At 41.1% G+C, this 25,381-nt stretch overlaps 1 protein-coding gene across 1 annotated transcript; it reads right to left on the bottom strand.

The window, feature by feature from the left end:
* Window positions 1–17,644: 17,644 nt before the first annotated feature.
* Window positions 17,645–20,702, bottom strand: LOC105666389 (odorant receptor Or2-like). The gene is made up of 6 exons (XM_048411039.1): window positions 20,277–20,702; window positions 19,585–19,991; window positions 19,176–19,275; window positions 19,004–19,105; window positions 18,780–18,938; window positions 17,645–18,718 (listed from the first exon to the last, which is right to left on the bottom strand). The coding sequence occupies exons 1-6, from the start codon at window positions 20,586–20,588 to the stop codon at window positions 18,650–18,652; spliced, it is 1,149 nt and encodes a 382-aa protein (XP_048266996.1). The 5' UTR covers window positions 20,589–20,702; the 3' UTR covers window positions 17,645–18,649.
* Between the last annotated feature and the right edge of the window lie 4,679 nt (window positions 20,703–25,381).

Raw genomic sequence — 25,381 nt, 5'->3', positions numbered from 1 at the left:
ACGGCCGTAACAACTTGCTCTCGGAAGAGACGGGGGAAGAGGGAAGGGAGCAAAAAACCGGCAGAAAATGAAATACGGATTACAGTGGTTGGCCGAGCCACGATAATGACGGGTAATGACGACCTCGGCCAGTACCCTCGCTACCACGCCGCTGTCCGGATCAGATTTGCCATTTTTTCGCGCCCGCCCCCGCTCTCAACTTTATCTCTCTCCCTGTCTCTCTCTCTTGCGTGCCATTCTGTCATCGACGGATAAGCAATTTTCGTACAGGGTTACCACCCCTTGTCGTCGATGAGTCTCGATCCACCGATATAAGGTTACCATTTGTCCTCGTCGTCGATTTAATGCACATTTTCGCGCTGAATTACCCGTCGCTTAGCGATCCTACTCGATTCTCTCTTTCTCGGCTGTTCAGCTTGCTTGTTGGGTTACGTGTAAGATTTTCGTATAAGGGTTTCCTTTTTATCTCGTTTCTCTTTCCTTTTTTCTTTCCTTTTTGAGAGAGAGAGAGAGAGGGAGACAGACAGACAGAGATTATTTTGAAATATGTCCAGATTGGGGTTAGGTTAGGTTGGGGTTAGGTTAGGTTGGATAAATTGGGAGATTTAATTACTTTGGATTTGCGTTTCGCTAGTACTATGGTATAATGATAGAAATAATAGAGAACAAATTTGATTTGATGTAGCGATCGAAATGACACAAATTGTTTAACAAAGTCGATGGAAAGCTTGAGGAAGCGCATCGAATAGCTGTGATTGTATATTTTCTATTAACAAGAAAAACACGCTTAAGTTAGGTTTCTTATTTATCGCGAGACGCCCACCACGCTACAAAATACAACGCAAATAAGAATGTAGCATTTCAAACAATTAAACTTTTAACTTACTTCATATTTTTATACGTATTTTTATATGGAATAGTAGATTTTCTTGTTGCACGAACGCAATTCACATCCTGATGAATTCAATGATCATAGTTAAACAGGGCCAATGAAGGCCATGTAACATGGATAAAGATAAAGAGAAAGTAATAATATTTCTTTAGATGTTGAAATCATTTTGAGCGATTGAATTTATTTGAATAATGAATATAGCGAATATACGGATACAAAATAGAAAAAGTGTTAATTTTGAAATTTCTGAAACTTTCATTGCAAGGAACAATAAGAATTTTAACTTGGTCTATCAATATTTTTCCATAGTCATGAAAAATAGTGAAAAGGAATCTGTCGCGTAATGATAAAAAATTATGTTTAAGACAATTTTCGAACAATATTAAAACCAAATAAATCGTCGCTCGTCCAACATTCTCTCGAACTGGTTCTATGCTCTTGCTCTATCGTAACATCACGATCGAGAGACGATTCAGAGAAATTTCTACTAGAAGTGAAAAAAAGCGTTCGATCGGAGATTCTGTCGGTAGTGGCGCGAACGGTCGAGCGACGGGGCCACGACGTGCGAATGCGAACATAAATCCAAATTAGCGGCAACATAACGCAACCATGCGCTTCTATCGGTATTACGATTCAGAGGGGAAGAAGCTCCTCTATCTATCTGGAAGCCGGTGTTCGCGCGAATGACAGTAAATCGTATCGCGATATCGGAACGCTTGATCGCTCTGACTAGTTTCGCGGATGCCACCCTGCTGCTCTTTAAACTACCGTGAAAACCGCCTTGATACCGCCGTGATCTCCTCGTGTTCCGCCGATTTCTGATTCTTCCTGGTTTGCCAGGCCCAGATATATTAGACTTCGCTCGTCGTTGATCGGACGAGTCGAGTATACTTCTGGCGAAGATGTCAATATATCTATTTGATAAGACTGCGTCAATGAAAATTTGTACAAGTTTGCTTTTGTTTTTTTCGTTTTATTTATGAGATACAATTTGAATATGATTCTCTAAGAGGTCGTAAAATTGAACGTGCATCAAGTACGTGTTTCCAATGAAATCACCTATTCCCCTTTCACTTTCTTTTCCTCTCTTATTAACACAGCCGTGTTGCTTTTACCCTATGTGACGTTGAGTCAGCAATGCTGATTCCTGTATATATTAATTACAAGTATACATAAGTATACCAGATAGCCCACCCGAGACATCTAACTGACCTACAGCGAACTGGATGGAATTGCGATTCTTTGTATCTTACCAACAGTCGAGGACTTCGAAGGAATTATTTACCTCGTCGATGATTCTATTAAAACATTGATTACATACGGAATTTACCTGACATTATATCATTCATTAAGGACAGGATAAACGTTACATTAAATGGGACTTCGTGTATCACGTTCTGATATACCGACTTCGAAAAAGATCAGTGTTTCCAGCGCCCCCTACAGCGTATAACATCGCAACGATTATGATCACGTAGTGCTCCGTTTATTTATATAAAACTTTACTCACTGTTTGATTAAATAAACTTCTGCTCGTTGAATTCATTTATGTGAACGTGAACTACTATTATATGAACGAGGAATATTAAGAACATAAGTATTTGTCGTACGACGGGTTCAAATAAATGGAATGCTGCAGTATATTAAATATAGATTTCAGACGTTATTAAATGATATAACCTAAATAAGTGAATTAATAATCCAACTAAAACGACACTTTAACATAACCTTAGATTTATATATCTAATAGTTAATTGTTGAACAACGTTGTATGTTTAGAATTAAGCTAAGAAAGTGTATAAATCGCTGTAAAACATTATGGTGAATTGTAAAAGTTAAATATCTTATAAAAGAATTTCGAAAAACTTGTAATTATTAAAAATTAGAATATTATATAAACTTCTTTCCGTTTGGAATGGGTGATTATTCTTAACCACTGGTCATATTTGGCTGTATAGTATAATCATTTTTGTCACAAGTGGCATTTAATGTAAATTAATACTTTTTTAAACTAATTCTAAATAAAAAAACAAGTATCACAGAAGTGTGAATTTAATTTTAGCTTATAAAAAATATAGAAATTATAAGAATAATTATTGTAACAAATTGGTGAAGACTTCAATTTACAATAAAAATTATTAATTAAATTTGATTGTGTTATAATGGAAAAACTTTTCATGACCTTGTCGACGGTATGACAACATCTGATACATATCTGATGCTGATACATACTGACAAAAATGTATATAAAGAACATCAGACTCGCGCGCGAGATTATATAGAATTGAAGCTTTGTACAGTGCTAATCGAAAAAGAAATGTAGCGTTAATATAAAAGACTTATACCACTAATTTAAAACAATTTTATTGCTAACCCTTTGAGTGCTGACTACTCGCGGCCTATGTCGTCCGTACGGACGGCGCGCGTCTAGCGCTGACGAGCGCTGTGGACGGAATACTTTTTCGTTAGACTGAACTCTGTTGATTGACTATTTAAAGCACAAATCGTAATAAGTTATAGTAATTCTTTTGCACGAGATTAAATGATTCAAGAGCGTTATTTTTTAGTTATTTTTAATTATTTATTATAAACATTGAAATTTACAGTTAACTAGAATTTGGGTAATAAACTAGAAAACAATAAACTAGAAAACTAAATTTAGTAAATATAACACAAGTTAATAATTTAGTTGTGTGTGAAAAATTCAGTGCTCGAGAAAACTAAAAAAACCAGATGTAGAGTTTTCTTACAAGTGGTGACCACTTGAACAATAACGAGGCACTATTGGCATTTGTTTACTGCCGTAAGGAATGCATTTATATTTATTTCACACAAACGTAATAGTATTACTTCTGCGTAGGTGTTGGGAAAAATTGAAAAACCCGTACATGCGTCCTTAGTCCATGCCGGGCACTTACAGAAAACGCATATATATGTCTTTAGTCCACACCGATAGCTTTCGCCAGACACCTATATGCGCCCACAGCACTCAAAGGGTTAATTTACAATAATATATCATTAACTAAAAATAATTACGCTGTTAATGTGTGACAATTATGCCCTTAATTTAAAACAATTAACAATTAATAGCGTAATAATAAACAACCGTAATAATACGATCAATCCGTAACAATTAAATTAATGAGTTATTTTATTTTGTGTAATATTAACTGAACCTTTGAAATCCTTCTTGAAATGTTATTTTATTTGAACTTGGTTTTAGATACAATACTTAATTTTTCATTTATATAAAAAAAATTAATATATATATAATTTATAATATAATATAATTTATAATATAATATAATATAATTTCATATTCATTCATATAAAATCAGTGCTAATGCAAAGTGTAACTGTTGACTGACTATGGATGGAATTAAACTCTTCTGTGTCTGCTCAGAGCCAAGGAATCAAACCGTGTTCAGGGATTTAAGAAACAAAATGCAATCAGATCAAAGGCAACAAGATGTAGTCGTCCAATACTGCATGTTACGATTGGTAAAACCTATGATTTAGTTGCTTTAGTGATGAATTCAATGTCCAAATATGATTATTTGAACTGAGTAAGAGATTAACTCCCACAAGTTCTACCATATTCGTGCATACTTCAGTCTACTTCAGTCTGCGTACTAATAATATTCAATATACTTTTATTCGACGGTATTTGCAGAAATATCTCTGCGCCTTTCACGTATAAACCTGACAGAGTCATTTTTAAATTTTATTTTTGTCTTAATGAATGCCAACTTATCGTAATTTATAGTACTCTCCGGTTTCGAAAATTTATAAAATTATCTGAGAATCAAATATAATTTAATTGAATTATGTTTGGATTGAATTATCTTTAACAACTTCCCACGTGCTGTATCTTTAACAAATTAGGTATTAAATTACAATTAATAATAAGATATGATGTTGCGTATGAAGGACACATATTTTACGAATAAATAACACTAACTTGCACACTTATTTTGCTAATAACTTGTACTCTTGTGCGCATGTAAATAAAATCATTGTAAATTCGAGCAATCGCGGGGAGACGTGGTCGCGAGAAAACGCGTCAACGGGAGTCGTAAACTCCTGTTACGATTGTAATAATCGACACCACGAATAGTTCGATCCCCTTATTTCGGTTAGGATAATAGTGGTGGTTGTTGTAGTATAACACTGTGATTCACAGGGTTATAAAAATGTATATTTCCAACACTTTGTACAATCACACAAATTAGTAACGCCGTTGATTAAGATACAGGTGATGAAGAAAAGGATTATTCGTAGATGAGAGAATCCGTGTATATGTTGACTGTTCGTTGGTTATGAGAACCGGTAATGTTGACCCTCCTGATGGCGTAGAAGTAGTAGAAGAAGTAGGAGCAGTCGGAGCAGTAGGAACAGTATGAGCCGTAGAAACTGTGAGAGCCGTAGGAACTGTGAGAGCCATAGGAACTCTCGGACCTGTGAGCACTGTGTGAGCTGTAGGAACTCTCGGACCTGTAGACACTTTAAGAGCTGTAGGGTCTCTGAAGATCGTTCTGGTGCGATTACGGAGGAAAACTCGGTATGGATGTGCCCTTTGAACAAAGAACGCGGATTCGTTGCTTACATTTTTAGTTAGGAAAGTGAGGGCAATGATCCGCGATGCCGATTAGTTATGACCAATGTTGGGAATGAAGATAGGAGAAAGAAGCCTCCTACCAACGTGGTACATGGGCGACATTGTTTATAGGGAAACCCATTTAAAAATCCCATTGTTTATGGGATTTTCCGTTAGACAAATCTCCGCTTTTTGCGTTAGGCCACTACTCGCTTTCTCCGTAATTCTTAAGAGCGCCTAATAAACCCAAGGACCTTTCTAAGAACCAGCCGAAAACACTTCTATGATTAGAAAGTATTTTCGGGCAAACAGATTGACTTAAACCATATGTGCGAACAATGCAATTAGGAGTTCAAGTTTATGGTGGCTCCTTGGGGCTATTGAGGGTTCGAGGGACGGCACGTAGACCGTTGGCTGTCAAGCCGCGCGGGATGGACGTAACAATCATGTTAAAATCAAATATTACAAATATACAACGGTGGATTACAAACCTTCTCAGTACCTTTAGACCTTCACTAATAAATTTAAGTTCTCACTATTTTTTTACTACCACGTAATTTTACAGTATCTGCTCCTAATAACATAAGTAGCGATTACTGGTAAACCATGAACCATAATAGAAACACAAACATTCTACGTAATCTATCCAATTCATTCTCCCCAATTATGCATTACTTTTAAAGCAAACAAAACTTAATATAACGTAAAATGGATATTTTATCGATAAACGTCTTCGTGCTGGGACCTAATAATTGGTATCGTTCTCCAAATTAGTAGCTTGGAATACTGTTGTAAATATTATTATAAATTAAATTTTAATATCAGAAATATGTTATCTACTACTTGTAAAAAAATCCACACATCAGTATTTCTGAGCATGTATTGTTATTCAAAAAATGATAACAGCCTAAGAAATACAAAGTCAAATATAGATCATCCAGAATCTTCTTCGGAATCTTTTGGTGATCTAGAATGCATAGCATGCCAGTGCCGAGTCCGGAGGCATCGGCGCTCGAAGCACCGCGTCGTACGCGATGTTCCGCAGCAACGGACCCAACACAGAACCCTGCGATACTCCACGGTACACCGCTCTCTCAGTCATCCCGCCGCCCCGAGTGATGTAGACGATGCTCCGGTCTAGGAACAACGCCCAAACCACACCCGACAGGTACGCGGGTATCCAATGAAATTCGAGGGCCCGGCATATCCTGTCCCAGGGGATGCTGTTGAAGGCGTTGACCACTTCCAGCGGCACGGCCAACGTCACGCAACCACGGCGCTCGGCCCCCTCGACCAGAGAGCGGACACGGGCGACAGCGTCGGCCATAGACCGTCCCCTCCGGAAGTTAAACTGGCTGTCGTGCAGTCCGGAATCATTCCGGGACAAATGCGACTCGAGGCGGGCCGCCACCACTTTCTCTAGTAGCTTGCCGGCCTCGTCCAAAAGGCTGAAAGGTGGAAGGCGAGTCCGGAGAGCGTCTCGGCATCAGCAGCAGGATCATTCGTCCCTCCTTTCACAAAACGAGGAATTCGTCCCGAGACAGGCATCTGTCGAACAAACGTATTAATCTCTGGACCAAGGTTTTACAGGCGGGCCGGGATTCCGTCGGGACCCGGGGCTTTACGCGCTCCAATCCTCCCGACAGTCTCGGCCAATTTTTCCTTAGTGTCCAAACTCCAACTTCCCGCGGTGTCAGATGTCTCTTCCTTCGGCGGTTGAGACTCCTACTCCTGCTCATCGGCAAACCTGCCATCTTCCTCGTTTGCCGCTCCCGGGAACACAGTACTGACAACCTCCTCTAGGAACCGAGGGTCCATGCTCTCTGTTGCGGGAGGTGCCCATGGGCGGAGTCTGTTCAATACTATCTTGTAAGGGCGCCACCAGGGATCGGAGTCGAGGCTGACCAGAAACTCGTCCCAAGCCCGCCTCTTCGCCTCCTTGATGGCTCGTTGCAGGGGTCTCCGCGCTTCGCGGTAGGCCTTGTACAGACGAGCTACCGTAGCTTCGTCCACCCGCCGCTAACGGCGGGTTCTGGTGTACCGGCGCCGAGCGCGGATACACGCCTCGAGGACACGAGCGATCTCCTCGGACCACCAGTACACCACACGAGCGCGGAGCGGGTCTGCGGGCCGCGGCATACACGAATCGCAGATCGCGTACATGTCGCACCTCAGCCGGATCGCTCCCGCCTCCGCGTCTTCGTCGGTCCGGGACCAGGACCCAGGAGGTGTATAGGAGGGCTATAGCGGTCCCCGCCCACCGCGGGAATCTTCTTCTCCTTCCCGGTGGGCCGATGGGCCCGCGCACACTGAATGAACGGTCGCCCATGGCACCCCCAACCGCCACCTCCATCAAGATGTAGAAGTGGTCCGAGAGGGTCTCTTCCGGGGACATGTCCCAACTGGAAACACGGCGGTATGCGGCAGGGTTTGTCCACGTGAGGTCCACTGTGGACTCGCTCCGCCGCCACGCACGTGCTGGACGAACCCCGGTTCATAAGCCAGAGGTCGGGTGCGGCCGCCCAGTCCTACACGTCGCGCCCCCTTCCGTTCGTCTTGAGAGTGCCTCACGCTGTTGTGTGAGCGTTGAAATCTCAGAGCACCAGTGAGGGACAGGCGCCCAAACGCCTTGCGCAAGCCGCGAGTCCGTCCAGGAAGAAGGCGTATTCCGTCCGGCTGATGTTGAGCGACACGTAGACGGCCACCACGGCCAGCCGGCCTTATTTGACGGCCACGAAGCCCTGTCCCCGCTCGATCACCGAGCAAGAGGGGTTTCGCGCGATTCCGTTCCAGAATATGGCGACCAAGCCTATCAGATCTCTGGCGCACCGTGACGCGTCGAGAATGCTGGTGCCGGTAACCCCGGAGTCCTCAAGATGGCGGCAGGCAGAACGTGCACGTCGCTCCGTAGTCTATAACCGATAAAACCGGGTTAATTAAAGAATTCGGGCGAAAAAAGTACACGGAAGTGAAGTTCTAGTGCTCAAGAACGAATGAGAATATAAAGAATAGTGGAGCTCGCTGAAATAAAAGCGAGAAAAGCGAAAGAAAGTACTGTGTATGAAAAGTGAGGTTAGGGACAGAGTGGCAGTCATCTTGTATCGCGCGACCGAAGCGCCACCGCGCGGGCAACTTGGGAAACCAAGAGAGTGACAGAGAACGCCGCCAGACGGGAAACTTGAAGTGAATTTGAATTGTGAAGTGCAATGCGGGCAAAAGCGGCCATCTTGTGCCGCAATTACGGCGCCGGTTGCTTTCACAAAGCAATACGCCGCGGTAGACTCAGTGTCTGTGCGCGATTCGAATTATTATAGAGAAGTGCGGGCGAAAGCCCGCTCCGTCAAGCTCGCGAATTAAAACAATACGCCGCTGGACTTAGTGCGGGAGTGTTTGTGTAAATAAGCCACCAAACTTAGATTCTGCGCGGAAGAAAGCAATACCCCGCTGGAGAATGCCGGCAGGCGGATCGCCGCTGACAGGCAAAATGACGTCACGAGGACAGACCACACCCACCACAAAGGCAAGGGTGGTCCTGCAGCCTCTCAAGGCACAGAAGTCAGAAGGCTCACTGCAGGGTAAGAGCCCAGAGATGAAGAAGGGGAAAAGGGAGGAGGAGGAGAGAGACAACGAGAAAGAACCCAAGGACGAAACAAGATCGGCACCTGACACAACTCGGCCGATACCCGATATAAGAGTACAAGCCGGGGACGTCGAAAAGAAGATTTTAACCTTCTGCCTTGACCCCAGCAAAAAGGTTAACAAGGAGCAGACCGCGACTATCATGCGGTATTTTAAGGACATGAGAGGAATAGTAGAGGAGCTCCTACTCCACAATAGATACCTGACCGGGAAACTGGAGCAGTGTACAGGCTCGGTCAAGGGCACACAGATACTAAGTGCAGTGAACAAGTCACTGCAAGTCAGCAAGCGTCTGGAAAAAGCCGTAAAGAAAACCGCGAGGGCCGAACAGGAGCAGTCCACGTACGCGGAAAAAGTACGAGTGACCAACACCAGGATCGGACAAATGGCGGTGAAGCCGCCGAGAAATGTTGTTATAATACGCCCCGAGGACAAAGAGGGAGAGATAAAAACCAGCGAAAACGCGAAGGAAGCGGTCTTCACGCTGGTAAACCCGCGCAAGAAGGGTATACAAGTTACCGCAGTAAGGAAGATCGGCGGTAACGGCCTAGTCGTGGAGACAGCGAACCGGGAGGGCATAAAGGCCTTCACGGAGAACGCAAAACTGAAGCAGGCTGGCCAAAAAACCAGCACCCCACAGAGGAGACTCCCTTGGATGATTCTCTACGACGTCCCGAGGGAAATCCCGGAAAAGGAAATATCGGCCTGTATGAGGAAACAAAACCAGGATAGGCTCAACAAAGAAGACATCGCAGCCATCAAGTTCTGCTTCAGGACGGGTCGCAAGGACGCCGAAGAGACCAACTGGATACTGGAAGTACCCCTCCCCTCCAAATAAGAGGAAAGCTCCTAACAGGGAAAGTATTTATGGCATGGCACGCATGCAAGGTGAGGGACTTCGTAACAGTTAGTCGCTGCTACAAATGTCAAGGCTATGGGCACGTGGCAAAATATTGCCGCGTTAACTACGAAATCTGGGCGCACTGCGCAGAGAGTGGGCACAGCACAAAAGAGTGCACAAACAAAAGTGGACACGTCAGCTACGTAAACTGCAGGAAGGCAGGGAAGAAGGGCGATCACGCAGCCTTCAGCGTGAACTGCCCGATGCACACGAAAGCCTTGGAGGCTCTAGTATCAAGAACGCAATATGAGTAACGCGCGATACAGCGACAGAAGAGGACATGGGAGGAAAAGGGAAATAAGTCCAATTTTCAACGAAGAAAGGCAAGAATTCCGGAATGCATTGGGAGAGCTCCATCTGCGCTAGCCGCAGTGGCCAGTGGGAGTTCGTAACAAAGGACGTATACCCCCACTTCCGCCAGTTCACAAGGAAAGTACTCCAAATGAAGGAACAGAAGAGAAGGAGCGCCCTACGAGAGATGGGAGGTGCACCGCAGCCAGGACTACCGCCAGAAAGAAGATCGACGCAACTAGAGGGGTAGACAGGCCGGCCTCCAAGACGAAGTCCAAGGCTGGCCCAGCGAGTGCCCGAACAACGAAGGGAAGAAGAAGAAGAAAATAACGCAGAAGGACCCACCACAATAGCGACACCCGAAAGGGAGGAGGTAATCAACAACAACAGCAAAGGAAACAGTAGCAGCAATAGCAATAGTGACAACCACAACAAAAACAACAACGAAGAAGAAGACGGAGACACCCAATAGAAGAGGAGAAGGAAGGACCCAAGACAGGACAATACACAAAAGTACTGGGAACGGAAATGAAAACTAGGAAAGAGAGGACAAGAAAACCAGTACGTCAAATGAGTGCCGTGACGGTGCAGGGACAATCGGCTGCAAAGCCAACCTGCTGGGACCGCGCTATATGTTGGCAGCTCCGCCTCCTCGTGGCCCCCGCTGGTAACGGAGCTGTGCGATGCATGCATCGCGCGGCGCCGGCTAAGCGAGTTGCCGCCCGAAAGGGTAGGTTCAACTTGTCCAATGACCCGAAAGAAGAGGGCAGGGTTTTTCCAAGTTGCGCGTCGACCACCTACGCGCGCCGTTCCCCGGGCATTGGACGTTAGAAAGTACGATATAATTAACATCTGATTGCGAAGCCAGTATGAGTGCTATACTCCAGGAATGGCGTGGTCGGCCCAAATGGTCGAGCCCTAACCGCTCAAACTACCTGCCGGTGATCCCATACGGTTCGACGCGGGCAGTCCCAGGTTCGTGCACACCGGACACTGATACTCGCGCCGATCAGTCGCAGGCGCGATGTCCTTCCGCCCCGCACCGATAGCAGCGCTCAGATCGGTCGACCTTCGACGTGTAGTTCTTGCGCACGTGTCCCGACTCCATACACCTGAAGCATTGGAGTCGGCGCGCTGAGAGAGAGAAAACCCTCGCCGCTGACCAACCTATATTAATCTTGCCTCCTAGTCGGGCGTCCTCTCTTCCGTTGATTTCCCTGGCCGCTGTCAGCGGGCAGCGTAGCCACATCGACCCAAGGCACCGAGGAGCGGATCGTATGACTCTCACGTTGACCTCGTCGGCGCGGCAACCCTCAGCCTCGGCAACGGCGGCCGCCACCTCCTCCGAGGTAATAGTATTGTCTTTTGGTAACGGGTGCTTTCCTCGGATATAATTCCACACAGTACCCGGGCCCCCTAGGACCATAGGGATTGAGATTACGCCCAAACATCGCACAAGGCACCCAGTACCTTGCTCCCTGGATTAGCTAAGCCTGCAGGGGCTGTCGCTCGTCTCAGGTCGAACGGGGCACATTCTAAGCCCTCCCGTCTCACCAGGACGGTTCCGGAACAGGTGGGACGCTGCTCACCCGCCGAAGGCCATTCGATGAAGCCATCACCTTAAATCGGCCCTCTTGCCAGCATCTTGGCCATCAACCACTGCCACCACGAGTCCATACCCATTAATTGGCCGAGCAGAGGGGTCGCTACTCCCTCCGGGCTGTAACTCGACCGCCCGTGGTACCAACCTTATCGTTGGTGGGACTATCGTATGGATGTACGGCTACGTCACTGCCGGCCGGCGACCTACTAACCGAGCTCGGCAGTTCCAGATGGGACTCACGTAAGCGTGGGCCTCAAGGTACTTTTGTACCCGGAAACTTATCCCGACGGTTCCATCCTTGGCATCAGGATCGTGGGTGCGCTACTACTCAAGGCCACGTAGAGAGAGTCTAACCGTAATTAAACGCCTTACACCCCCGGCGACCTTCCCTGCGGAGTACATAGGGACTCACGTAAGCGGGACGCTTGTCCCGACGGTCCCCCTGGCTTCGGAAACGTGGGTGTGCCAGCCCCCATAGGCTCACATAAGCGAGCCCTCCCTGCGGGAACCGGACCCAGGACAGATTGTCGCAGCCAGCGCAGACTGAATAACTGCGGTAACCAATCCACCTGCACAAAACGTCGGAGCAAGCGATCCTTTGGCCACCGCCATTAACGTGTTGAGCGAACAGATGACGCAAATGCAAGCACAAATAAACGTGCTGAACATCAATAACCGTCCACGATCACGATCACGATCACGCTTGCGTTCAAGATATCGCCGCCGTTCGAGTTCGACTCGCCGGGGCATGACGAACTGTGATTCTACCACGCAATGTTCCGAGAAGGAGCGAGGAATTGTCGCTCCCCATGCATTCCCCAAGTCGGGAAACGGGACCAGCCGTCTATAAACGCGGCAAACGACGACGGCTTAGTATCCCGCCGCATTTTCGTGACAGACTGGAACTCGAGATTCTTCTATCTAGTAGATACCAGCGCCGATATTTGCGTATATCCGCGCAACAAAGTACACGGATCCGCGAACAGAAGCGAGTACGAACTGTTCGCGGCCAACGGGATACGGATCGCAACATACGGCACTATTGCGATTAATCTAAACCTGTCCCTACGACGAGCCTTTAAATGGTATTTTATTGTAGCTGACATCTAAACTCCCATCATCGGCATGGTTTTTTTTGAGCTATTATGGGTTGCTCATGGACCCGCGAAACAAAAGACACCTGAACACGACAACCCAATTGTCAACAATGGAATACGCTGCCATAGCCAATGAACTATTGGTAAAAACCATTATGGGCGAATCAGCATACCACCAACTTTTAGCGGAATTTCCGGACCTAACCCGTCCACCGACTTTCGGAAGAGAGAAGACTCGACACGGTGTGGTACACCACATCGAAACCACATCCGGCCCTCCCCTCTACAGCAAACCCCGCCCCCTCGCATTTGATCGACTTAAAAAGGTTAAGTCGGAGTTTGAACTGATGATCGAGCAAAGCATGATGCGACCATCGAAAAGCCCGTGGACATCACCCCTGCACATTACCGAAGAAGAACAGAAACCTACAACCATGTGGCGACTATCGTGCTTGAACGCTCACACAGTACTCGACACATCGAAGACTTCGCACACCACCTACACGGTAAGAACACCTTTTCCAAAATCGATCTTGTTCGCGCATATCATCAAATACCGATAGCACCCGAAGACATCGAGAAAACAGCGATAAAGACACCTTTCGGACTTCTCAGCAGCAAACATGATGTTTGGACTTCGAAACGCCGCACAAACGTGTCAGCGATTTGTCAACGAAATCACATGTGGTCTCGATTTTGTCTACGCGTACATTGATGACTTTCACATCGCAAACATTTGCTAATATTGTTCAACCGTCTCAACGATTACGGCATAGAACGGAATGATGCTAGCGCATCCGATACAAGGTGCATTGACTCGACGGTAATAATTATTAATTTCATTATGCATCAACGTCTAACACGCTATTAGACAGCACCAAAGGAAGGTTATTACGCTCAATATTCGTGTAGCAAGACTCTTGAAAATGTGAGGTTACATATGTGCATGAAGCTACCTCTTCGAGGTCTCATACAGCAGGGCACTCACAACAAAAAAAAAAAAACGATAAGTAGAACAAAAAACCAAATGTTAATATGATCGCTTAGAACATTTATCGATCTGTGTTTCTTTGACAATTTCAATTTCCTCCCGAGGATATTACTTACTGATAAGGCAATATTTAATAAATGTGTAATAACAAATATGCGTAACGAACATTTCTGGGCACGTGAAACCCATACGCATTAAGAGAAGGTCCATGCACGATTCTACTAACGCAGTGCAGGAACACTTGACCTTGCTGTTTCAAAACAGGTGGAATCTCTGCTTTGGCCTGCTCGGTCCCCAGATTTAAATCCCTTCGACTTTTACTTCTGAGGACACATGAAGACACAAAAGGTGCCAAAGGTACGGTCACACGCAGAAATATTGCAATCATAATTTCCGCTGCGTTAAATGTGCAGATACACACCCCACTGATCAGTGCACTAAATCACCAGAAACCCCTGCGAAGTGCATCCACTGTCAAGGAGACCATCCTGCGAACTACAAAGGTTGCTCAGCCTACAAAACCTTGTACACAAATAAGTATCCTAAACCCAGAGCCAAAGAGATAACCAACCAAGTACCCAGTCCTCAAAAATTCATTACTACTTCAATCTCCTATACCCAAGCAGTCCAAGAAAATTAAAATAATCCGAAAATCCGTAGGGACCATCCTCAAAATAGTATTCCCAGTCCACAAAACACGGGCAACTTCTCTAGACTCGAAAAATTAATCGAAAAACAATCAGAACAAATTAATAACTTACTATCATTATTAACACTTATCATGGATAAATTAATACGCCCCGACGCAAAATGAAATCAAGATGCATAGCTCTTTGGAATGCCAACGGTCTAGCTCAACACAAATTCGAACTAGAACTCTTAAAATAACAGCAAATCGACGTAATGCTCATATCTCAAACTCACTTCAAAAATTATCTGAAAATAAACAGTTATAACTTCTACCATACCCAACATCCCAGTGGAAAGGCTCACGGCGGCATCGGAATTATTATCATAGCCAGCATTAAGCATTATCCAAGCTAAAAACGTAGCAATAGGAGACTGCCATGGTACAATCACCACTTCAGCAATATATTGTCGTCCTAGACACTCCATTTCTAAAGAAGACTTTAATAACTTCCTTGATGATCTGGGCAATAGATTCATAACTGGAGAAGACTATAACGCCAATGGAGCAGCTTATCATAGTAAAAGGCAAGATCTCTTGAATAGCATAAACACCAACAATCTCAACTACCTCACCACATATGAACCCACTTACTGGCCCACTGACACTAACAAAATACCTGATTTACTTGCCTTCTTTATAACTAAAAATATCTCGTCAAGATATGTCTAAAGCAACTCCTCGGCGGAACTCTCTTCAAACCATTCCCGCGTTATAGCAACAATTAGCTCAACAATTATCGAAAATCCACCTAATGGCTTTATTCATAACCAACTCACCAACTGGCAGCTCTTTAGAAGAGTCTTTAATCACTCAACATCAGCCTTAATTTCCTTAAAAATAAATGAAGATATCGAAACAGCCACGGAATACTTAAACACGAGCATAATAAACACTATCCGCTCCTCCACACCTACTAAGGCTTCTATCAGCAAACATGAATATCCCCATCACATATTAAAAAAAATCGCAACAAACACAAACTAAACAACGCAACTAGGAAGTTAACCAAAATCATCAAAAACTATAAAAATGACTGTATTCAAAAATATCTCGCCAATTTGTCCCCCACAGCTGACTCCAACTACTCACTATGGAAGGCTTCCAGGAAACTCACGCGTCCCCTGCAAATAATCCCTCCAATCCGCCATCCGCCAGGTGGATGGGCTCGTAGGCCTATAGAAAAAGCCAACCTGTTTGCCATCCATCTATCTAACGTATTTAAACCTCACTCCTCCAAAATTGCCGCGGAAATAACGGAATACCTGCACTTTTCCTTCCAAATGTCTCCTCCTATTGAACTCTTCACTTCTGTAGAAGTTATAGAATTAATCCATCCCCTAAATCCCAGGAAAACATCGGGGCATGACCAAATATGTAATAAAGCAATCAAGGAACTTCCCATAAAAGGGATTGCACTCATCACATCAATTTTTAACGCAATTCTTCGCCTTGAATACTATCCTAAGTCCTGGAAAATATCACTGATTACTCTCATCCCTAAACCCGGTAAACCAATACACGAAACTAGCTCCTATCGCCCAATTAGTCTTCTACTTACTTTGTCAAAACTATTCGAGAAGATGCTAACGAATCGACTCCTTCCACTCCTAGAGGATTTGAAAACACTCTCAGATCATCAATTCGGTTTTCGGAAGCAACATTCTACGATAGAGCATATCCATCGCATAACACATAATATTAGCCAAAACTTAGAAAAGAAAAAATATTGCTCAGCGGTATTCCTAGACATTCAATAGGCATTGGACAAAGTATAGCATGAAGGGCTTCTATACAAACTTAAGAAAATCCTACCACACGCCTACTACTCCATCCTAAGGTCCTACCTAACCAATAGACAGTTCATGGTTAAATACTTAGACGCCACAACCACAACATTTCCAATAGAAGCTGGCATACCCCAAGGTAGTGTCCTCGGACCCCTGCTGTTCTCTATGTACACTGCCGATTTACCAATATCAACAGATATAACTATAGCGACATTTGCTGACGACACAGCGCTATTAGCTTCCCACGCAGACCCGATAATTGCATCATCCACTCTCCAGCGATGTCTCGACTCTATGGGAAAGTGGTTTCATAAATGGGGCTACAAAATTAACGAAAACAAATCCACACATGTAACCTTCATGCTGCGAAAACAAACCTACCCTCAGGTGACCATTAACAATATAACAATTCCTAACAAGGATTCAGTCAGATACCTGGGCATGACTCTGGACAGGAGATCAACATGGAAACAACACATCATAGATAAATTGAAGCAACTCAAGGATAAACTTAAAAAATTGTACTGGCTCACTAACCGACGTTCCAACCTAAGCACGTAGAACAAAATTACATTCTATAAGACCGTAATAAAACCTATCTGGACCTACGGAATCCAACTATGAGGAATAGCAAGTAATTCCAACATTGAAATACTTCAACGCTTCCAATCAAAAACGCTAAGATCCCCAATAAATGCACCCTGGTATGTTACCAACAAAGTAATACATCGCGACCTCAAGATACCCACAGTCAAAGAAGAAATAACAAAATGTAGCAATAGATATATCAAAAGAGTCAACAAACATCGAAACCCCCTAATTATTAAATTACTTAATACGTCGGACCAGATCCGCAGGCTAAGAAAACACTATCCGTTAGACCTAAGCACTAGATTCAACTAGATATTTCTAGTAACTAATATTTACTTATTTATAACTATAACCATAACATGGTTAATTATTTATAATAAGTTAATAAACTTATTAACTTATTAAGTTAATAAGTCACGTCAAGTCATGTCACTGCGCCACGCCAGAGAAACTTACTCAAAATTCTCAATGCGAGAATTGATTGTAAAATACTTGTAAATAAAAAAAAAAAAAGAAACATGAAGACACAATACGACAAAATTTTAAAAGAAGAGTCAGGCTCTGTTTACAAGAAAACGGAGAACATATCGAACATCTATTGTATTTTATTGTATTTTTTGTGGACACTCGCTGCCGCGATAATCACGGTGCGTGTGTAATCTTACTGAAGACACTCGCGGGCGGAACAATTGCAGTTTACGTCTTGCAGGGGTATTTTGGCTGACTTTGAATTGTCAATAACTAAAAGACAAAGCCGAAAAGGCAATTTTTTTATTTTTGATTTCCGTCTTATTTTAGATTCAAAAATCACCCCTTAAATTTCCTGACACCTATACCCGAACACTCTATATGTGGTTTAGACCACATGGTTTTGTGTTTTATGCGTTTAGACCCTCACTACTAAAATTCCAGTAAAATTAGAAAATGATAGTGCAAACGGGCATTCGTACAGCGTTCGGCGAAAAAATAAGCGAATTATTTCATGGTACATTCTTGCACCTTACACATGTTTAGTTAAGTTTAAATGACAGTTTCGATCACAGCCGTTTCCTTTAAATGACAGTTTTGTTCGTCGCAAAGGCATAACCGCACTTTCATTTTATCAAATTTCTCTAGAGTTGCAGAATAGCGAACATTCGCCCGGTTGATCTAATATCTAAAAGTCTAAGACTAAACACACCATTATCATAATGCAAATGAAATATCACACACTCAATTAAGATACATGTTTGAAATTATTCTATAAATGTCTAGTTACGGCGCATAATATATATTTGTTGAATTCGAGCATTGAGTATCGACTCTACAGACAACTGAATCTAGAAGAAAGCTTAATTCCAAAAGACAACGAGCCCGAACATCGTGGTAACATAATCATGTTTGTATAAAATAAAAGAAGAAACCTCCATTGCTGCAGTAAATTGGCCATCCGAATCTTCGTACGTCACATAACTTCTTCATATATGTATATTGTTTATACGAAAGACAAATTTTCACGAAGATTCTGATAGATACAATTTGCGATTACTTCTATGGATATCTTTCGTAATATATTTTCCTCCATAGAGCTTAAAGTGGAGATGGATCTCCGACCATAATACGCAGTGCGTTAAAGTACGATAAAGATGTGTATAGATACTAGAAAAGATAAGAAAATAATTAGTACCTAATCATGAATGCAAGAATACAACAAACGTACCTTCGCGTAATGAGACAGCGAAAGTTGCGGTACAATACCGCTAATCCCGATAGTTTCAAGTTTTTGAGATCTCAAAATAATGCGCAATACTTTCCTTTGCACGCTGATATCTCTGTTATACCAAGCCGTGCCGTAAACGCTTGTAGCAGTTCTCTCACTCTACGATAATGAAATTCAACGTTTCACACTGTTAATTGAAATATGCACTGTGATTATTTCATTACCATACGCATCATCCCATCGGCTGGCCAAGCGTACATGAAAAGTTCCACGCTGGCACTGAACACTACGGTAGCGTATAGTGTCTTCAAAATTAACGGTTGATTCTATATAAAATTTCGAAGCCATCAGTTATATATTCAACTATCGTACTTAAAGTGAGAAACGTTTACTTACTGCGATTAAGTTTAAGCTACCAAAAATCACTGCGGTAGTAGTTGTTGCGATTGTCGCCAGAACTAGATACTTGATAGATAGGCGGATTTCTTTCGTATACCTAAATATGTATATCGAAGTTGTCCAAATTATGCATTATTACACACAATATTTTCAATTAACACAAAAAATGTGCTACTGACAAAAAGTAAATAATGGTCAAATAATTTGGTCTTAATAATTACAAAGTACACGAAAATCAATTAACTCGAATTGAAGATCAAGTTACTTGCCCAAATTCGAGAAACTTGATTAATCTAAACGGGGCTTTATAGATATAATTGAATGATTGTTCTAACGCGTAACAGACGCATCGTATAGTATTATATTCGGCAGTCATTTCAACATAAAATAGCTTGTAATATTATACCTTAAAAGATCAATATGTTTCTGTATGCAGACATTGAACTCACTGTTGGTCTTCGCGTTGCGTAATTGAATTCCTAAAAGCTCGAACCTGGCAGTTGCGTATCGTAAAAGAAGAGCAACTTGAGTATCGATGCCCATACCTGACGATGCTTGGAAACCAACCAACGATTGATGAAAGAAAATTAGACTATTATACGGTTGGTGCTTCACTGAAAACGGATATATCGCATGCGTGGGAAACGTTTGAGACGAGTATAATGGGCCACATATGACGAAAGCCGTGGTTATGAAAGACCATAGTATGTAAATGCAATGGAAATATTTATATTTATGCACGTATCGCTCCAGGACCATTCTTTCCGTTTTTGTGGCATGCTTGCAGAAATTTTCCATATCGAAGTACAACATCTGAAATTATTTTACCGACAACGCTTAATTAAAATATTTTAATCGGTCCTCTATTTATTATTATTATATATCATTATATATTATTAGGAATTACGATTACACGATTACATTTCTCTTACTTCGATTTGAAAGTTGGAAACCAATAATTGCTACGAATAAATAATAAAATAGAATGATATGGCGATATGCGAGTAAAATAAAATTCAAAGAATATAAATACACAGGAATGTCATACTCAAACAGCTACGGAAAATAAAATATTTTATTTGTGCTTTATCCGAGAAAGAATAATCGACTTACTTGAAAACGTCTCTGCTGCAAACGGCATATTATCATTTTGATTACCACTTGGGCAACAGCCGAGGCAAGACTCACTGTTTTTCCAAGAATAATAGGACTTTTGTAGTACTCGTAAATCGCGGCCAACAATGGTAAAAATAACGCCACAGAACTAGCAAACGCCGTACACCATAATGCATTAAATAACAGAAGCCGATTTTTAGTTGCTAAAGGAGAAGGCGGCCAGGAACACGTCAAAGCGACGCTGAGTTTCGTGAATAAAATCGCCCTCTCTAACTGTGCAACTCGTTTTCCCATCTTGTTTTTACGTCGACTACGTGTATATTAAAAAGACGTTAGTACGATACGTTAGGTGTTCTATTCTAGCTCTATCGTCTAGGTATTCTATTATTTTTCACGTTGAGACTAGTAATTCACGAAGGGTAAGAATGTAATGCGAACGGTACTTTGCAATCAAAGTACATACACACATACACAAATAGGTACTTGTACCATAAAAGCTTGCTGTATTTTTTAATACTTTGATTAATGATCGAATATGATTTCGATCGATACTTGCAAAATATAAAGTATTATCGGTTGATGATGTTCAATGTTACTATCGGTTTAGAATGATACCGTACTTTTCTTCGTATTCCATCAAACGGGACATTAATAATGCGCGATAAATAACTCGCAGCTTGTATACCATGTAATCAAGATTCGTCGATGGGTGTAATTATTTTACTGCTTCGTAAAAATACAACGTGTACTTCGAATATGTAGAATCAACGAAATAATAACTGTTTCTTAGACGATGCCTATTTCCAGTTATCAAAGAGAAGCTACAGACAAGTATGCATGGAAAGTGTTCTGCATTGTACTACAAACCATACGAGTTAAGTGATAGATATGTAACGATAGCTAGTAGTAATGAAAGAGTTTAATGTCTTGTAGACTTACATCTTGGTAGGAGTTTGCTTGGATATAGATTGTAAAAAGATCCCGAAAAGTCTATGATTAGTACAGATTCAAATAACACTGATAAACAAATTTGAATATTTTTCCGATTTTGTAACCTTTGATACACGATTCTTCTAAATATTTGTGAGTCAAATACAGATTTTTTCAAATTGCAAATTTTCAAGTTTGAAAATGTTTTGTGCTTTTACTGTAGCTCCTATTCGATTGCTATTGAAACGAAAAAATGTTGTGGGCTTTGTGGAATAAAATGGTATACATTAGAAAAATTTGTGTTCCAAATGATATTAGAAAGTGCAATCATGTTTTGTTTCTAATATTAAAGCCAAATAGTTTGACAAAATATGCGGTGACGGCGACAGTGATACTCAATGTTGGCGACTAACAATCGCATACGTATAAAGCGGTTCCGTCGTGCCGAGCGGAAGACAAAGCATATAGTATCACTAACTGAAAAGTGAAAATCGTTTTATTGCAACGTATTCTACTCATCACGAAGAACAAAAGTATTAAACCAACCATAGGTCGTAAATAGGTCGTACCTCGTTTTCTGGAAGAAAATGCTACAGTTTTAATAATTTTCAAACTGGCTTTATTCACAATGTATTTACATTTATATTTACATTTAATAAGAAAGTAGCATGCTATTTACAAAGCAACAAGAAATCATAGATTCGTGAAATCAAGAATATCAGAATATGAGAATAATGAGAGATCTCTGAGTTCACAAGATATTCCGTGATAATGCAATTTTCAGCGGCTAAGTTAACAACTAGGTGATCAGGAATTAGTGTTGTATACAAAAAACTGTGCATTCAACGAAAATTTTGCCGTTGAGTGCTACATAAGTTGCAATGGATTCTGCACTTTTTATAACGTGTATTATTTACGGATGAAAGTTTACGGACGAAATGCCTAGATTTGAACTTAAAGAAATTTACATGCAATGATGGATTTAACCACGAATGATTCGCCATAAACGTATGGGCAGGAATTATTGGATATTATATTATTGGCTGTATCTTTTTACTTACATCAATTACAAGTGCAATATATTTGTGACTTTTACTCTCATATTTAACTGAATTATGCGAAATTATACCACGCCAGAGTTGTCATTTCATCCATTTTATGCACTCTGGTATACGCCTTCATCTCACTATAGCCGATCGGTACGACAATTTTTAAACAAAATGTTTGGATAAGACTCAAACCTGCTCCTCACATGCGGACTCCTGGATCATGAGATTTGACAGCAATGGATTTTTTTTTTCTTTTAGAGAAAAATTTATTTATTTAACTTTATAAAGTTTATAGATCCAGTAAACAAGTTACATACGTTAAATGATTACTTCAGTTGATTGAATGTTGTTTTTACTGAACAAAATGAATACGTAATCTTACAAAGGAACTTGGCGAAATGACAAAGGAAAGGAAGATATGGGATATACAATGGCAGATCTTTCTTTTTCTTTTTTTCTTTTTTTTTCGTGGAAGAAACTTCATAGGCGTCCCGCGCCCTTCGAGAAGAGAGCGTCGGGTAGTGCCAGATTCGTACCGGTTAAAACCTCCACGGCGGCTGTACTTGGCGCATGGCGGAAAGGGCCCTAGAAACGCTCATTAGCATGTCATCACGAGCACCCTCCGCGCTGAGTTCACCTCGAGTTATGCGAACCTAGCTACCGGCACGATGCGCGGCCGCCGTGCAAGACCTCCTGGTTCCCCGACCAGGCGATTTGACGGCACCGTGGCGCCGAAGGAGCCGGCACCTAAGACCCACCTGACGACGAAGCCGTCCGAGCTCACCTGGAAGTGGCGTATCCATGATACAATGGCGGATCTAGGGCGATAATATCTACGTGCAAATAAATCTACGTTCTGACTGCAAAATATAAACGCATTGTGAATAAAGCCATTTAAAAATTGTTAAAACTTTAACATTCTTTTCCGTGATAAATAGAATATATTGCAATAAAAAAAATGCTGACCTTGAAAATCATGCTCAAAATCATTTTTGCACGAACCTTTTTTACCAATTTCTATCAATCCAGAGGTGTAGAATTACGCTACGATGGTTTTTACATTTCATTTCTACATAACCTGTATAAGAATCGGTTATTGAGTTTTGAACTGAGAGTGTGATATTAAAGATTGCTTATAATTGAGAATTTATATCTTAGATGGGTAAATGAAAGGTTAGGTAGGTACGTGAAAGGCATATGGGTAAAATGTGGTTAAAGTGGGTCTCCATACGCAGCAACCTCCACGTGGTGAGACCTGGGCAATCGATATTATTTGATGTTTAATTACTATTTTCATCACAGGTGATGCAATTTTAAATTATATAGCAAGTGATACGATCTGATTGGCTGCGAGCGCGATTACGTTTTTATCCAACTTTAATTCTAATCACCAGAAATGGAATTGAACATCTAAGGTTTTGTACTCCGTCGGTGGTTGAATCTCATCCTGCGCTCAATCGGTAATGTTGGAAATGACACAAAATAGTAGAGTAGGATAAAAAGATTTATTAGGTAATACATCTATGCTATATCTAGTTTTTCGTGTAGACATTATCTAAAAATAATAAATCATTATCGATAGATAAAATGAATTGAACACTTGAATTTTAAAATGAATTAAAATGAATGGAATTATACAAAGTTTTATTATTAAACTTTAAAATCGAACAAGAAGTAGAGAAAATATTATAATATTGAAATTTCTATATTACTTAATGTGTATGTATAAAATTTATTGGTTTTCGCTTTATTTCATAGATCAGACTTTAGAGAAATTGTTATAACTAGAAAATACGACACGTAATGTATTTCATTCTAAATAATATTATTATTTATCATAACTTATTTCCTATAATATATTTACACAGAATATTAGTGTAAGATTTTATGCTTTGTACATGTGCTTCTCAGTATCGCGTACACAGAAATCTTGTAAATGAAAAAATTATAATTTAACGTTACTACGCTAATTAGTTTCACAACAATTAATCTAGCAAATATAATACTTGTATCATGTTTTTCAATCTTTATATTACTTTTGTTATTATATAATATATATAAGCATATATTATATAATATATTATATATTATATTATATATTATATAATATATATAAGCATAAAGAAGCAATATTAATATTAATGTACAGTTTCAATTGTTTGCAATATGAAGTCAAGTTACAAAAATCATTATTTAAATTTATCCTAATAAATGCCCAAAGATCTAAAACTAGCTGAATTATTTGTAATAATTACGTACACTTATTGCTCCTCGCAAGGATTTGTTTATCCGCATTCCTCAAAAGATTATAGATTAATCGAGAAAAGTTTCACTATGGATAATTAAAACATAAAGTTCTTTTTTAATAAAATATACAACTTTGGTCAAAGTATTTATTCTACTACTCTTACTGTCTACTCTAAAATTTTTAAACATCTTCCACTTGTTTCGCTTCTATCATTAACCATTTTAGATAATTTAGATGTCATATGAAAATACCTTTAGAATATTTTTATTACGCAAATTTCGAATAACTTTCAATATACCTATGTCGTGATATTTATTAACCCTTTGAGTACTGTGGGCGCATATAGGTGTATGGTGAAAGCTATCGGTGTGGACTAAGGACATATATATATGCGCTTTCTGTAAGTGCCCGGCATGGGCTAAGGACGCATGTATGGGTTTTTCAATTTTTCCCAACACCTACGCAGAAGTAATACTATTACGTTTGTGTGAAATAAATATAAATGCATTCCTTACGGCAGTAAACAAATGCCAATAGTGCCTCGTTATTGTTCAACTGGTCACCACTTGTAAGAAAACTCTACATCTGGTTTTTTTAGTTTTCTCGAGCACTGAATTTTTCACACACAACTAAATTATTAACTTGTGTTATATTTACTAAATTTAGTTTTCTAGTTTATTGTTTTCTAGTTTATTACCCAAATTCTAGTTAACTGTAAATTTCAATGTTTATAATAAATAATTAAAAATAACTAAAAAATAACGCTCTTGAATCATTTAATCTCGTGCAAAAGAATTACTATAACTTATTACGATTTGCGCTTTGAATAGTCAATCAACACAGTTCAGTCTAACGAAAAA

This window comes from Bombus terrestris, chromosome 2 (assembly GCF_910591885.1).
Source record: "Bombus terrestris chromosome 2, iyBomTerr1.2, whole genome shotgun sequence".
Lineage (NCBI taxonomy): Eukaryota > Metazoa > Arthropoda > Insecta > Hymenoptera > Apidae > Bombus > Bombus terrestris.
The sequence above is the reverse complement of the archived record's forward strand: the minus strand, read 5'-3'. Positions and strand labels throughout refer to the sequence as shown.

Excerpts from the sequence above, each read along its gene's own strand:
- LOC105666389 (XM_048411039.1), bottom strand. The coding sequence starts at position 20,588 with ATGGGAAAACGAGTTGCACAGTTAGAGAGGGCGATTTTATTCACGAAA. Across the intron at positions 19,992-20,276 it reads TTCAAGTAAGTCGATTATTC|ATGTTGTACTTCGATATGGA; the intron begins TTTCTCGGATAA and ends AAATAATTTCAG. Across the intron at positions 19,106-19,175 it reads GTAGCTTAAACTTAATCGCA|AATCAACCGTTAATTTTGAA; the intron begins GTAAGTAAACGT and ends AATTTTATATAG.